Source organism: Aedes aegypti, chromosome 3 (genome assembly GCF_002204515.2).
Source record: "Aedes aegypti strain LVP_AGWG chromosome 3, AaegL5.0 Primary Assembly, whole genome shotgun sequence".
NCBI lineage: Eukaryota > Metazoa > Arthropoda > Insecta > Diptera > Culicidae > Aedes > Aedes aegypti.
The window spans coordinates 408,300,288-408,318,022 of NC_035109.1; the positions used below are offsets into that span (position 1 = coordinate 408,300,288).

A 17,735-nucleotide genomic window follows, 5' to 3' on the forward strand; every position below is an offset into this window, starting at 1 on the left:
TCTTGCTGGTCACATTCACACATTCAGCGCCTCAACGCTTACTTGCTTGAAATGGTGTGGCTGGCGATAGTTTTCTTGCGTTTAGTATGGCAGCAACTGGCACTACCTCTGGTGGCCGAAGAGAGCAGCACATGTTGAGATGGACATTCAATATGACAGTTGATTGAGGGAGTCATATGAAAGCAGATACCTCAAAATTGGCTCATCGGGTTTTGAACAATTATGCTAAAAAAAATGGCTTTGTCCAATAATTTCTATTAGCCTTTTCACGAGACGTTTCAAATCAGCTGATTTTGAAGCATTTAGGCAGTTTTTCTATGACAGTCCCGAATACGCACCGGTCCTTCGTTGATGTAAATGTAAATGCATACATGGAGCTGTCACATGAAAATGCCTATAGGGCTCTTCACATTTTCATCGTCTTCACACTTCCATAAAATTAGTAAACAACAAGGACAGTAAACGTCAATATCCCATACAAAATCAAAACAGTGCAAAGTCTCATTGAGTTTATTGCTTCTTCTTTCTTATTTCTGGTGTAACGTCCCTACTGGGAACAAAGCCTGCTTCTCAGCTTAGTGTTCTGTTATTACCTGAGATCTTTCTTTGTCGATTGACTTGTTGATTGAATGTTTTATCCTTTTTCAATAATATTTTCCGATTTAATCTGGTTCAAGCTTGCTACTATAACTTTGAGTATGGCCACGCTTTCCAAATACTGCGATAGATAGCCATCTTTTTCGATCGCTGAGTTCGACAACCTCTTTCGTCATCTGGGTTCATATTTTTATCTCAATCCACTTCATTCTATCGTATTCTATTCCAATCCATTTTAATCAACTTCTTAATTGAAACTTGATGGGCAACAATGGATTTGCGATTCACTAAACGGCAATGCATAGCGCTAGTGTCTATGCACTAAAAATCGCCATAACATATTATTTGTAAGGCGAAATGCATTTAATCAATGATTTATCGAATTCGGAGACCATTTTTGAAAAAAATATGCTCTATGATGCTTGCCGTAAATATTCAATATTTTTTCCGGAACGAGCTTTAGTTTTGGACCGAAACACTTTGGATCTACGTCAAATTTCGTGCATTTCAAAACACTACAACAGCTTCTATAAATGTTGAAACATTATCACTGCCATTTCGAAAGGGCAACTAATACAGAACGCTACAACAGTTATTTATCGAAATGTTCAAAAATTATCTTCTCTCTAATTCGTACGATGTTCTTGAATATATTTTTTTTACAAAAGCATATGAATAAGTTTAACAAAAAATCGAGTATTTAAGAATATTATTTTACATTTTTGTTTCACTTATACACAACAAACTTATTAAAGTATTGATTAGAAAAGCGAATAATCGAATGTAAGAAAAAATCTGTAGCCTGAATATTTACCTGGGTTATGGCTACGCGTCGGTCCCCAAAGGAAATTCGGAATATCTTCAGGTTCAGATGACCAAAGATCAAAGTCGACGCTTAAATTACAGTCGCCCCACAGTTGTGTATTGCACACAGATGTGAATCAGAATTGGATTAAACGGAGAATATCTCATCAAATAGAGGTCATTTTACATATGTGAATTATAAATCTATAGAGCATTGTAATTAAAATGAACTTTTACGTGTTTTATCTGTTCCTGGAAAATAAAATGTCTATCATATTGCTAGAAGCGTTGATTCATATCTGTGGGGCATCGAAACCATGCCACAGTTATGAATCAAAGATAAGGCGATTTTAAAAGAAACATCAAAAGGTATGCATTCGCTAACACTTTATTCATTTACCTCGCAGATAAATTGCTGTTATAGTGATCCTTAATAGGGATACATAATACGGAACAACCCCTCTCCCAGATCCACGTCTGTGGGATGGACAGCTGTTGAAATTTATATCAAAATCGACACTTTTTCGTAATGAATCGCAAAATTTGAAGTGTATTCCTTAGAACAACTATATTCCTCAGTGCCAGGGTGATAATGAGGTGTTGTACAACGTCACCATGATTTTCAATCATATATTTTCTGAAAAATGACTATTAGTTGTATTGGTTGGAATGTAATCGTCTGTTTATTGAGGATCATTGGAAGTTTTGTGAATACAGTCATCTCTCCCTTACTCGATATTGAAGGGACCATCGAGTTAGGGAGGTATCGAGTTACAGAACACAAAACCAGTGCAACTGCGATCTAAGGGACCATCGAGTTAGCCATGAAAACCAACTTTTACTATGGTTCTCTAACTCGATATCGAGATACTGAATATCTAGTAAGGGAGAGTTAACTGTATCTACCGGTCCGGAGTTATCTGGTCAGATCTGGTAAAAATGGTCCCAACTTTCTTTTTAATAAACATTTTTCCAACTAATTAGTATAAATCTGGGATCAGAATCTGCTCAAGTGGAATTAAATGGTATAATACCAAAATTCGGTTTTTCATTTATTTGTTTTTAAAGTTTCGACTACGAAGGCCATGTGAGAACTTAATTAGGCAACTGAGATCTGCTTTTTTCTTAAGTATTATATCGGTTATTGGTGAGAACTTCTTGTAACCGGCCCCTAGACATGTCTATTTTATTTCTCTTCCAGACTGTTTAGGAGTTAAACTTCATCATCTTCAAATGATAATTTAGACTTGGTCGTGGGGAATCATTTTAATGATATTGGCTACTTAGATGATAGGTCCAGTGACTTAGTTGTGAACCATTTTTTCACTAAATGGAAAAAATCTAACTTATGGAATATGTATTTTTAACTATTCTTTTATTTCTTTATACTTTAAAAACTTTCAAAATAATATTGTTCGATCAGGTCTGTCTTTCTCAAAATGATGAAATTCAACACCCATATATGCCAATTTAGATGTAAAATGGGATTTGTTTATTTGTTTTTTTTTTCATCTCGTCACTACTGCCTCTATTACTAGCAATAGGGCGTATGCCTATTTATTTCTAAGAACTTTCTATGAGAAATTGCAAATATAAGGCGCCACCGTCATAGAGGTCGCTGGGGAAGAACGAGTGAAATGTCACTGAAAATGTTTGTTTACGTCCAAAATTCAATTCTTCAACCCAAAAATTAGTTCATAATCAATCGATTATTGAACTATTTTCCATTGGCATACTCATTTTGTACCATTATTTTTGCCATACGTGTGATTTCACAACAAATTTAACCACTAACAAAGAATCCGGAAGTTTATAACCTATGTTGCCAAACACCAGTTTTCCAATTTTATCCTACTAATCGTACATAAGCACTGACCGGATCTGTACATTATCAAAGGAAAAAAAGTTTATTCTGTTTCTCAATGATCTCTGATCGTATATAAAATAACTATTCCGAGAAAAAGTGTAAATTGTGTGGTCCTTCCTATGCTGCACACGGTAAGTTCTCAACCCAACCTCTTTTTTGCCGTTTCTCCTACTAGCCACCAGATGTCGGAGTGATCGTTTAGCTTTGAAAATATTTGCCTATAGCATTTAGGCAGTATGCTTACGGCAGTGTAGTTAGTTTTAGTATGCAGAGTGCAAATAAGGACTTGTTCACAAATTTCATAACGCTAAAGGGGTCGGTGGCTGTCTTCATGATGTTACGGCTCATACGAAATTTGTAAAATATTCATACATTGCGTGTCAAAAATGGCCATTTTTAGCGCTATTAAATATGTGAATGAGCCCTAAAAGTTTAATTCTTTTCATTTTTCGAAAAAAATATGTTTCGATTTGATTTTTAGATTTATAACAATAACCATCAAATTTGATTTCACAAAAACAATTATATTTTACAAAGAGACAATTGATTGAGATCTGTTGATAAATGCTCAGACAAAAATCTACAAAATCTTGATAATAAATCTTCGAGCTGTCTAGTGGAATATATGTAAGTAAATGACAACTGAATTAACCAATAAATTCCACAGGAAATGGTATCCTTTGACAGACGCGTATTTCAACCATTAGGACCATCCCAAATTCTTTAGAAAGTCTGGAATTCTACCAGTCATTAGGTTATTTTTATTCATAACGAACTTTTAGGAAAATTTTCATTTGAAGAATATAAGGTATATCACCCTGAATTTCATGTTTTTTTTTATCCGAATTTCAACTATTTTAAATCATGAGAGGCAGTCGTGCTAGTTAAATAGTTTAGGAACGTGCCTTCAAAAGATCTAATAACTGGTCGCAGTGGAAATAGTACCCCACAGGAAAAAACATTGCTTTTCACCATTGACGAGTTCTTCGCTTCATAACTATCAAACAACTTCATAAATCTTAGTTTAAATTTAATTGAAAATCAATACAACACGCATTTCTTATAACTTTGGCGACTTCTAGCTCAAAATTGTGACGTGGGAACCGCCAATGCGGGATAAAACCGAGCACCTCTGCTGAAGGGGATGAATGATTGCAGCAATTTAATTATCTTCTAGTTCTCCGTGAGTCTTCAAATAAATCAAATGTTTTTTTTTCGACCTACCTACATTCTTAGTTAATGGTGTAATATAATTAGGAATCCTTTGTTTTTGTAGTCAAGATATACATTCATACGCGCATTTAATTAACTAAATCCAGCCTAAGGAATTTAGCTTTTGTAAGGTTTTGAAGTCGAAACACGTGTCAAATGTACAAACGTGTCAAATGTGCAAAAAGAAACCACGTGCTTCGGTGGGGACAGATAATAAAACAATTGGATCCTAAAATTTGTAATAAAATCTTGTTTTTATTAAATAACACGACAGAGAGTGTCCTTGCTACTGCTTTGGCAAATTTTCCTGATCAAATAACGGCTCTATCATATATATAAACTTCAATTTCAAAAACTAATCCAAATTTGAACCTTGACACGTTTGATCATGTTTGATGTTCACTTCGCATAGAAATTTCCACTGGGGTTTTACTTTTGACGTTAACTACGTCATGGCAATATACTGGGTGTCAATTGAAAATCTAAATTGTTGCGACCGTCACGAAATTATGTTCGATTTTGAACGCCAATAACTCAGCCATTTACCAATAGATTTGCAATATTTTCCCACCAACGAGTCATAAATTTATACAACATTTCACTCAAATGGAGAAAACTATTGATGACGATAAACTATTGAAAATTGGGTTTTACTAGAATCTAACAGCTAAATCGACCCTTTTCATGAATAATTGTCAATATGGTAAATTTAAATCTACGGTGGCGATGACGATATCGATGACTGGGGCACTTCTCTGAACGAAGAGCTTTTCTTAAATTAATTAAATAAATTAAAATTTCTTAACGCTGTTCTTAAATTCCCAACCCAGGTATAGGTGAATAACAAAATAATGGTAAAATAAGAACAAATTTTGCAATCATATCTAGTTTAACCATTATTATGTTATTAATATATGACATTAAATATCTCGTCAATAGCAAAACATACAATCATAGCAAAATTTGTCATTGGTATGTTATACCGTTTTGATTCATATTACGGACACTTAAGGCCTCAGTGAAGTATAACTCACGAAAGAACATGTAAAATAAATCACTTCGTATGATTCCTCTGCGTTATCGAACCTTCAAACCCCTTAACTTTCGAATGGTGAGTAAAGGTTCCGATTCTTCGATAATTCTAAATAAATCAAAATGTGTGGACTTAGCATGATTCTTATTCCGGACACTTCGATTCGAATTCCGGACAGCTCAAACAAATCATAAATAGAAAAGACAAATCAAATCAAATGAAATCGTTAAACCACAAGAGAGACGTCTAAGGGAGTTGAGCATTATAAATGTTCATAGATATCTATGGAAAATGCTTGTTAAAACGGGCCTTGAAAGAGAGAACTTTTGAACGGCGAAAATTGAAACATTTCGTGTGAATCAAAACGGTACTTTGTTATTTGTGCAAAAATACCAAAAAAAAAAAACTTAAATATCTAAAGAATAACAAACATTGCCATCACAATAAAATAAGTCATTATTTTGATATCGAAAAACTTTATTTAAATAATTCATGGGAACAAACCAATATCAAATTTTGCCATAATAGCTCATTTTACTGTTCGTATGATATTCATTGAAGATTTGAAAAACAAATGTTTTTTGCAGGAAAGCAAAAGTTTATTTTTCAATCATGCTAAATTTAGATATTAAAGTCAAAGAACTAAAATTACCGTTATTTTGATCTACTCGTGAATAGTTCATTTAGTTATTATTCTGTTATCAATATCTAAATAATAACATATTTTATTATTTACGGTTGGCTATATTTTTGTTATTACGATGGCAAAATATTATATTATTCAGTTTTTATGCCATACAAACTTAGTTATTATTTTTGTTATTTTAACTCTTATTTCAAATAAACAAATAACAAATTTTGCTATTCAAACCTTTTTTTCATGATAAATTTTGTTATTGATTTGCCATTCTCCTCTACCCGAGAAACCATTACATTCTGAATTATAACTAAATTGACTAAAATTTAAATGCAGCAAATCACATGGCGTAGTTAACGTCATGCGATCGTGTCTTGCACACAACCCCCTCTGATTTTTTTTTAAAGTGCTAGCACTAGGGTTGTTCTTATCTGACAAAACACGGAAAACAAAATACACCCAAAATACGAGTTTTAACCAAGGAGTGTGACAAAATCTCAAAAACCAGAAAAACATGTTTTTCTGGAATTAAACCAAAGAAAAATATAAAAAAAATGTGTACACATGTGTTTCTGGACAATACTCAAGCGTTTAGTACTAAAATTGGAATAGGGCTTTAAGACCCTATTGCTTTGTTTGTAGTATCATAAAAAGAGATAAATCTAACTGAGTGTTCGTCCCATCGAGTACTTTTATGATCTTATTGATATGAAATCTTGTAATCCTTTTAAAGATAATCTAAGTTCTACGAACTAACTAACCGAAAAATGGTTCAAAGTCTAGGTTGAACAATGCAGAATGCATGAATCATCATGCTTCTTATCATCACAGTGAATTTTAAGTGTTAACAAAATTGGGTACGAAAATCATTACCCCGCCACTAAAAATAATCATAATTGTTAGTAACCTTTTCATGTATCGAAAAATAAATAAATTTTCACAATGGTTTTGGTTGGTTTGACTTTATTAACGAGATTTTTAGCCCTGGGCTAGTTCATCTCGGGACCAACGGCTTTACTTCCCTTCCGAAGGAAGTCGTCACTATAACTTTTTACGTCATAAGTGACTATGTCGGGGATGGGATTCGATCCCAGGTCCTCGGCGTGAGAGGCGAGTGTTCTAACCACTACACCAGGTCCGTCCCCATTTTTTTTTTTTTTTTTTCACAATTACAAACCTGAATAATTTTTGATCATGTCTAAAGCTTCAATAAAAGACAGGCTACATTGAAAAATTGCTTAAGCGGACGGTCTTACCCGTCTTCCCCTAGGTTTTCCCCCATCCGCAAATTTTAATTTTGTTCCGTAGTGCTATTGACGAGTTGAAAGGTTCCCAATCAATGCTTCTCCTTTTTTCTCCGAATATTGTTTGTTCAGATTTTATCCCTAAATGCCAAAGCTGAAAAACTTCATAGTTAAGCGTACTTTTTTGTGTCTACTTCAAATACAATGTAACCCATTGATCCTGAATGAACAATTCATGGAACAAATCCTTAAGGTGAAGATGCATCGACGCCAAACCTTAAATTTTCAAGAGCACAAATCTAGAAAACCAGACAACCGTTCAAGCTTAAAACCTTATCGATTGGTCACCCCCAGTGAATGACCGATCGATTAAGTTTTCGGCTTAAACCGTTGTCTAGATCTCTAGTTTTCTACTCTTGAAAATTTGTGGTTTGGCTACGATGCATCTTCACCGTAAGTTATCGATGCTGGAATTATGAAAGTAATTTTCGAAGGAAATCATATTGACATTATAAGAGAAATAGCAGTCTGGCAGGACCGTTAGGCAAGAATGTCCTGAACAATATGTGAATCAATTTCTGACAGAGTTTCTAGAAAAGTATATATGAAAAAAAATGTATTGATCATCTGTTTATGTTCGAGATGAACCACTGCGACCTGTTTTCTTTGATCTTTTGTGGTATACTCGTGTCATTTTGAAGACACTACACGTTAATGCTTCCAGTGGACTATTTGTTCTTTGAAAGAAGCACCACACTAGACAACGGACTAGCATGCAACGCCCAGTGGCACAATCGGAAAACATTCCTTTCGAAAAGTTTTTCGGCCTGAGGCGGCACCGTTAAATTCTCAAAAGGGCGCCCCTCAATCATGTTCGGCAACTATACTGATTGAATGATACCGATTTTGATCTTGCATCGGTACTCTAGCGTATCAAATTATTGCTTCCACTTATATGGTCCGAAGTCGTTTTTTTATATGTGAAAGGGTTTCATCGCATCAGACATTTGAATCTTATTCCAGAAACAAGAAGCTTATTTTATTACACTGTCTTCAGCCATTTAGCTGCACAGACTGTAAACTTAACACTAGACAACGAACAAGCATGCTCCAGTGGCCTAGCCGAGCAGCATTCCTGATGAGTGTTTCAATGACTAAAAAAAAAAAAAAGTGGGAATCGAACCAACACCCCACGACACGATGCGCACAGCTGTCCGACAACACTAAACGCACGGCCGCAAAGCACACTCGTCTAGAGCTGCACACTTCATTTAAAAAAAGGGTCAATTGTATAGAATATGAATAATTGTTTGTCTATTTTTACAGAATTTACTTTTATTTGCACATCTTGTTGAATTTGTTCAAATCCAGCCGTCAGCTCCCATTTGGTATAAGTGGTCCAATTTAGTCTATCTACGCAATATATTATCTATGGCAATCGTGTTTGTTTGGAAAAGCTAGCGTCAAATGCAGTGTTTTTTTTTTCACTAAAAGCATATTCAAGTCCGCGAACTCCAGTGTGACCTAATTTGCCCCGGAAAATCCATTCGGATTGAGCCTCTGCCAATTCCAGGTATCCTCACACATTTCCTTCAGACCACGCTTGGCCTTCCAACCCAGTTCTTTAGCTGCTAGAGTAACATCCGCGTAGCTTGTAGCTACGTCGCCAGGTCGTCTGTTTTAGATGAAAAAGTCATTATTTGAACTCAATTTAATTAAAAAAATATTTACCTGTCCACGATTTCGTATTTCACTTCCTTACCCGACGCTTTGGAGAACGCCTCCACAACGTCCAGCACCGAGTACCCGCATCCTGTTCCTAGGTTATACACCACGAACCCATTCAGATCACCACGTGCTAGCTTATCGAGGGCACAGACATGTCCCTCAGCCAGATCCACTATGTGGATGTAGTCACGTACTCCGGTCCCATCCGGAGTATCGTAGTTATTCCCGAAAACCTTCAGACAAGGCCTTCGTCCAACGGCCACTTGCGAAATGTATGGCATCAGGTTGTTGGGTTCCCCGTTGGGATCCTCGCCGATTCGGCCGGACTTATGTGCCCCGACCGGATTGAAGTAACGCAACGATATCACCGACCATCTGGGATCCGACTCACAGAGATCCTTCAGTATTTCCTCGGTGAAATATTTGCTTTTGCCGTAAGGGTTGGTGCAATTGCCCGTCGGATGTTTCTCGTCCAGTGGAAGCTTCTGCGGTTCGCCATATACAGTGGCACTCGAACTATAAACAAATTTTAATACGTTGCTCTGAAATTATTGCGTAGATATCGTTAGCAGATGATTACTCGGAAATGGGTCATTTAAGCGTATATACCCCAGCCATTACTTCGAGCAGCACACTGGTGCCGGTTATGTTGTTCTGGTAGTATTGCAACGGTATCCGACATGATTCACCAACAGCTTTCAGCGCGGCAAAATGTGCCACACAGTCGATTTTGTGCTGAAATATCCAATTACATTCATCAATGTAGTCATTTAAACTAGGAAATGACAAAGTCCATCGGTAAACAGTCATACTGATAACGAGCTGCATTATTACACTTTCATAGGCGAGGCTAGAAAGCTGTGTTAACAACTCTGTCGTGAATCGCAAGTCAGTCCTATCTGTAAAAAGTAGGTATTGAGAGAATAAACTGACTAGTTTACAAACTTAATTTCTATACGAATTTTCAAAAACATTCAGAAACAGAAACATTAGTTGTTCAGTGTAATACCTATAAGGAAATGAAAACCGAATTTATTACTATAACGTTGATATCAATAAGATTTTTTTACCTAAAAGTTTATTTAGAAAGCTCAAGCGCCGTCAGAAATCTCGATTACTTTTTTAAATCGACGTAAGTAACTTTCATGCGGTTTTGAGAAAACTAATTGAGAAGAATCACAACCTGTCTTCTAAAACTGTTTTAAAATGAATCACCTTTTTAACATTTTTTCGCCGTGTACATCGCTTAAATTTTGCATACAATCAGATCGCGTTCAAAAACTAGGTAGTTTCTATTATTTTCAACAAAAATAATTATAACAAAATGATAAGCCGTTTCATACAGTTACTTTCGACGTTTTTCTACCAGTGCACATTGGACCGAATCGACAATTTAGCCGGAAAAAAGTGTTATCTCTGTTCTCGTCTATTTTAGACGTTCGATGTCTTCAGAGAAGTTATTCGTAATTGAGTTTTGCATCTTTTGAGGAAAAAGTTAAATAGGGTGGTCCATATTTAAGCTAAAATTTTGACTCAAACTTTTATGTTTGATTAAATTTGTGGCTGCGCTCTTCTGCAGACCTTTGTAAAATATTATTTTCAACAACTTTGTCGAAGACACTTTTGATCTAACTCTTCATTTGAGCTAAGTAAATTGATTTTGCAAGTTTTAACTTAGGATGGACCCAAAAAATCAGTAATTTTGATCTAACTTTTTTGTTTTAAGTTTTACGTGAATGTGGTCTTCAGAAGAGTTGTAGACGAAGTAAAGATACACATTTTCGCTGAACATCGCACTTTGTAATTCTTGTAATTTTGAAGTTATAAGCAAATTTAAGTGAAAAACTAGCAGCTCAAGTAGTGTTTTGTTTTGATTCGTTGTTAAGTCACTTTGTCTCTCTATACAGCGGGGCGGCGAAAGCCAATATTTTGAATCACAGCGAAAGATTTGAAAGTTTAAATTTTCTAATTACAAATAGGAGTATAATCCTTTGGCTTGCAATCTTAATGATTTTTATACTTGCCTGTAGTGTGCAGTATATTTGCCCTATTGTCTTGGATCTGAGTTTGAGTTTTTGTTTGTTTCTAATAGTTTTGTTTAATACTTTTTCAAATGAATTTAAAAATAAATTAAAATGAAAAATAATGTTGTATCACTGCGGTGAACACATTTCTTGAATTGTGAAGAACAGATACAGGGTAGGGTACCCCCGCTGGTTTGACCTCTTTTAATTTGAACATTTTTTAATTTGTACCCCGCTCATCTGCACATCGTTAATATTATAAATCATTCAAACTTCATTCAGCTCGTGGAACGGAGTAAAACGGAATGAAACGTTGTGAAATATAACTCAGAATCAAACTAAACAGGCTAAAAGGTAACCAGAAACATTTTTCTATTATTCGTAAAGTGACTAAAAGATCAAATTAAAAATAAACCTCGATGGTTTGTATGAGATATCGTTCAAATTAGCGGGGGTACGTCGAAAAGTAAGGAAATCCCACATTAATTTGATCTATTTAAAATAAGTAATATAAAATTACAATTCAAAGATCCAACGTGAGTAAAAGTTACATTTTAATATGTTTTAAGTTAGGTGTACTTAAATATTGTACTATTTTTAAGCTATCCAACAGTATTTTTGGGTGGTATTGCCCTCTCAAAATATGTCATATCGTAGAATTCATTAATTTCCCAGGGAGATTTTGTGAAAGCTGTTATGGTTCGTTCACTTGTACCTCAAAAATGCAATATAACTAATTCCACTTTTTCACCGAAATCACATGGACGAAGACGTACCGAGTGAAATATGATTAGCGATCGACTGAGCCACGCAACTTTACGATTTATACTTCTTCCCGCCCTTCTGTGTGACTTACTGCACCGGGCACTCATTTATACTATATAAAAGCTTCGTCCATCTTTACTGGAGGATTTCATTAAAATCACGCGCCGTGAGATATTCCCTCAACGACCGTATACAATCGAGAACGTGAATGAAGTTCTCAATCCGTCGACTCGAGAAAAAATGCGCATCAATGTGTGCTTAATGATCGGCGTAGAAAACGGTTACTTTGATTGTGATTGTTTTCGCTATACTATGAGCAGCTGTCATGATTGTTCGGATAAAAGAACAGTGGATACGAATAACTGACACTGAAGAAGACTGCAAGTGGTAGTCGAAATACGCGTATCTGTCAAAGATAAGCATTTAGGACAGAATCAAAAGGTACAAGGTACTCCAATCTACTTTTAAGCTTCTCAAAAGAATTGTGTTTATATGTTTGGGCTGTATTTTGATGGCGCCAATGAATTTTAAAGGAAATCCATATATTTCATCATGCGGAAGGAATGGAGGGAGATGTCCGTACATCTAGATATTCTAGTAAACTATTTTTTCATAAAGTTGAATTGATGTATTCTGACCACTCACTGTATCACAGTGAGCCGTTAGTTGTGAGACGAATCAAAATTGATTGTGACTAATATGAAAAAGGATTCGACGAATATAGGCAACGGTCAAAATCTTATTGCACAATGCCAAAACCGTCTTGAGCAAGAATTGTTTGGCATCGGTTTGTATCAGCATCATTCATTGCAATACTGGGAAAATTGCAGGTCTCCACTGATCATAGCTTAATACGATGGATAATAGCGCATCACCCTACTCGTACTTCGACCTCAACTGTAAGGCCGTCTTAAGTGTCGTCTACTAAACTTAACTTTTAGTACACGACACTGGAAACGGTCTTACAGTTGAGGTCGAAATACGCGTATCTTTTAAAGTATGCAAACTCTAGTGGAATTAGATGGTACACAATCAACTCTCCCATACTCGATATGCCGTATCTCGATATCGAGTTAGATAACCATCGTAAAAGTTGATTTTCATGGCTACCTTGATGGCCCCTTAGATCTCATTTGCACTCGTTTTGAGTTCGTTCTATAATGTCCCTTCATATCGATGGTCCCTTCATATCGAGTTATGGATAGTTTACTGTAGTACTAAATTCGGTTTTCAATTATCTTTTTTGGGGATTACAGGTATTAATGCTCGTATTACTTTTTTCCTTTTTTTTCAGGAATTTCATCAGAAATGTATTTGTCCACAAAATTCATTTAATGATTTTTAATGACCTTCTTAAGGGATTCCTTCACGAAATTTAGGATATCTTCAAGTATACAACTTAGATTCTTAAAAGAAAACCGCATAAATTACTTCAGAGGTTCCACCATAAATTTCTGCGGAAATTCCTTCGATGATTCTTTTACAAATTTCCGAAGAAAAAAATCTGTTTAGGACATTCCCTTGAACTCAAGCAATTATTTGTCCAGAGATGCGTCCACTGATTACTTATGATTTTCTCCTGAAACGTAGTTCAATTTTTTCAAAAGTTTTGAACAAAAATTTCTCCAAAAAGGTTTTATATGATTTCAACGGACAGTCTAGCAGAAATTCCTTAAGAAATTTCTCGGAAAATTTGTCCAGGATCAACAATTTCAAACATAGAATTTTTCAAATGCATTGCATGCAAAAACTCACAGGCCATTATCAAAAGTTATTCTTCGATCATTTTGATTTCTCTATAGAAAACACCTATTCTACCATACCGAAAACATGTGCAAATTTTGCTCCAAATCGGAGATGGTCGAGTTTTGTGACTAACTGATTTGACATGGATTCGTCGTCGATGATATTTTAGAAATTATAAGAGAAATCTTTGAACAAATTTGTAATCACTGATAAAACTTCGGTAAAAATTCCAGATAAAATCTGGCAAGGATCTTTGAAAAACTCCCCAGCTTCTAAAGAATTCTTGGAGGTTGCTAAGATAATTTTTGAGAAATAATCATTTGAATCTCTGGATAAAGCTTTACAATTTCTGGAAAAATTGTAAGATTCTTTGGAGGAATCCCAGAAAAAACTTTTGCTGGAACGACCGGAACGATTGCAGGTATGAATGGATGGAACGAAATTTGGAAGAATCGAAGGAGAGTTGACTTGTAACATTCCTCATAATTGTTTGAAATAACTGATGGAATAAATTGTGGATGAAAATGTTAGAATAATTTCTAGATACATTTCTGGAGGAATTTATTGATTGAATTTATTCTGGCCGACTTAGAAGAGGAGTTTCTGTAAAAGGTCCAAATAGATTTCATGAAATAATCTGTGGAAGAAATTTGGAGCGATTCCGGGAATAAGCTGTTGGTAAATCCACGATGAATTCATACAAACATGGCTGAAAACATAATTGAAAAAATCGGCTTAGGAACTTCTTGAGGAAATCTTCAAGGGGTTCCCACGAAACCCCTAAACAAATTTATTCACAATCTCAGGAATGGACCCTTGGGAAGCTGATAGAGTAACTAACTGCTGAAAATATCGTTGGTAAACTGGACCTGGTAGAAAAATCTCAGGAAGAAATCTTAAAATAGCATTTTGTAAAATTTTCAAAGTAATGAATAAAGTACGACGAAATACATATGAAACATACATCGATAGTAATATTGATGACATTCCTCTGTAAACAAAACTTGATTATGATAATGCTCTCAAAACTTGAACAAAATCCATTGTTGAAGTAATGTGCATTACAATACTAAAATGTGAAGATAAATTCGAAATCATGATTGCAAACCATTATCTTAAACTCTTGATACGACTTAAAACCGTGAGGAGAAGGCAATTCCAACGCATTCGCGATCCTGCTATGAAAATTATATGGCAGGATCTACAAAAAGAAATTAGAAAACTTTTTTTTAATTAAGAAACAAAACTTTTGAAAATAAAATTTCTCAAATGAACCTTGGCAGCATTTATTTATTATCTAAACTTTTGAAAAAAAAAAAACTCAGAAGCGTATTCCGGCCTCGAAAGAGGGAACAAATTATTACTAATCGCGAAAAAGCTCAAAAACATGATTTGCAGTTTAAAAGCACGCATAATTTTAGTTTGGGACTCACTAGTCCAATTGAAAATCAAGTTACTCAGGATTTAGAAAGTATTATCAATCAAGAAAACGTTTTCAAAAATTCCTGAAAGACTGATTTGGAAGATGTGACAATAATATTTAAAAATTTCAAAAATATGAAAGCCATGGCCATGGGTGATGGTATTATTTACATCCTCATTAAGAAACTTACAGAGAATAGCTTCTCATTCTTGGTTGATATATTTAACGAATGTTTTCAGTTGGCATATTTTCCTGACAAAGGCAAAACTGCCCAGGGTGGACCAATTTTAACCCGTATAGGCCTGAGTGAAAGCAAAAATACTAAAACCCTTACAACTCAGCGAATACTCAATGGATTGAAATAATTTTTTGTCAGTATACTGGCCCACATATCTTGTTTCTAGAAGTGGCCAGAGAAACTCGTTAATACTCATGTAGGCGGAGTTATTAGGGTGGGTCACTGGGTCAAGTCGGGTAGAAAAAGACATTTTTTTGGGACATGCCAAGTTACCTCTATTTAATTCCAATGATAATCATTTTAATTTGCATTATTCATTAAGATCTGATATTCAACATTATAAATGAATAGTTTTTGACCGTTTAGAGAGAACCAGATGCGGTCACTCGGACTCAGTGCACTGAAGAACCGGCTCCATATTTGTTGGATACTAAACCGTTTCAAATCTCTACAAGTATAGATTGAACATAATAGTTCACTAAAATGCGTTCCCATAAGCTTGACACAGATGTCCAGATACAAATTGTGCACTTCATCATAAATTTGAGGCATACCGGGGACCTAAAAATGGTCATTTGTATGATCAATCAAATGCTGTTGACATAATTATTCAATTTGATCGTCAGAATCAGAAGGTTTACGCTGATGCGTTTTTCTTAAAACTCCTTGATATAGTGGCCATATTATAGCCGATTCTGAAAATTTTTTGTGACTTGAAATTTGCCTACCTCCAGGAGCACAGAAGCGCAGAACCCTTGTCACCAGACCTGACCCAGTGATCCATCGCAATAACTCCGGCCACATGAACATTCCTGAGATCCTTTCACCACTTTTAGAAACAAGATATGTGTACGAGTATACTGACAAAAAATAATTGAAATCCGTTAAGTATGCGCTGAGCGGTGAGAGTTTTAGTAATTTTTTCTTCACCCAGGCCTATACGGGTTAAACCCGAACAGAAATGCTGCAGATGCTTCTTGCTCTCGTCCAATCAACTTGCATTAATCCATCAGTAAACTTTTTGAAAAGGTAATTTTGAACAGAATGATGGATCACATCAACGGAAATTCATTTTTACGTGTAACAAATTTGATTCGTTCCAACAAATCTGAAGGCTATTCTACTGGTCTTGCTCTTCTAGGCATAGAAAAAGCATTCGACAGTGTTTGACATGAAGGTTTGAAATTTTAATTTTCCAACATACATTGTTAGAATAATTCAAAGTTATCTGTTAAATCGTATACGAAAATCTGTAGTGCGTCTGATATGCGATTAGTTTTCATAATGGAACAAAATGATTTGAAGTTTTTTTTTTTCGAATTGTACGCAACAAATAGTGTTGTCTAGTTAGTGTAGCTGAAATATTAATTGAAAATATGTTGAAAACTTGTTTTATCAACTTAACTATCACGAAAATGCAGATGGGTCTGCTTTGCGATTCACGCAGTACACGATATGTTTACTAATAAAAGGTCATGATCATTGCTATCAATCTAGAACTAATAAACACGTGAACGATTGTCACGTTCCGCTGCAGATGAAATTACCTTTTTGAAAACCTCCCTCAACCCGTTCTTGTCACGAATGTCCACATCATAGAACGTTACGTTCTTCCCCGTCAGTTCCTGTACCCGTTTCAGTGATTCCGGCAGCTTGGAGTCCGCCGCGCCAAAGGCATTGCACAAATTGTCCACGCAGATGACCTGATGTCCAGCATTCAACAGCTCCAGAACAGTATGCGAGCCAACGAATCCAGCCCCGCCGGTTACTAGGATGCTCAAAGACATGCTAACGTTTTGCAGCTGAAAGATCTAATTATAGAAAATTAGCAAATCCGCCTACTAGATTATCACAATTACCTACCAGAATAAAACACGGCCTGTCTGATCGGAATCTCCAAGAATGAATAATCAGACGACACGTATCAACCCTTGGCTCATTGCACGCTATCGCTCGCTCTCATTGCTCTTCTGGGTGAAGCAAAAACGAATGCCTATCTTATCACAAACAGCGGTCGGTCGAAAAAAATATATAAAACAAGCTGATGATGACGATCACCAGAGACTGTCGTTGCCTTGTTCCTACAAGCACAATGTTTTGCCACCGAAACAAACGCAAGTTATTGTTTTCCCCCGCTTCGTTGATAACAACCGGCGTAGGCTAGGAAAGCAAAACTCCAAAAAATGTGCAAACTAGACGAAAACGAACACTTGCACCCGAGTGCTCGGACTGAGACCGACAATCAATATTTGTGTCATGATGGATGGAGAGCGAGGTTCCTGGTCAAGTACCCACATATACGCAGCAGTCAGTGAAGAGCACAGTTAGAAATAGGGTATAAACAAACAAAACGGATGATGACGTTTGAAATTCTCTGATTCTCGGATATATTAGCATCTTGGATGTGGATTTATGAA

General features: G+C 35.6%; 1 protein-coding gene across 1 annotated transcript; it reads right to left on the reverse strand.

Moving 5' to 3' along the window:
• Nucleotides 1-8,709: 8,709 nt before the first annotated feature.
• Nucleotides 8,710-17,622, reverse strand: LOC5569141 (UDP-glucose 4-epimerase). The gene is made up of 5 exons (XM_001652700.2): nt 17,182-17,622; nt 16,866-17,129; nt 9,732-9,857; nt 9,126-9,664; nt 8,710-9,069 (listed from the first exon to the last, which is right to left on the reverse strand). Exons 2-5 carry the CDS (start codon nt 17,103-17,105, stop codon nt 8,919-8,921), a joined length of 1,056 nt encoding a protein of 351 aa, XP_001652750.1. The 5' UTR covers nt 17,106-17,129; nt 17,182-17,622; the 3' UTR covers nt 8,710-8,918.
• Nucleotides 17,623-17,735: the final 113 nt, after the last annotated feature.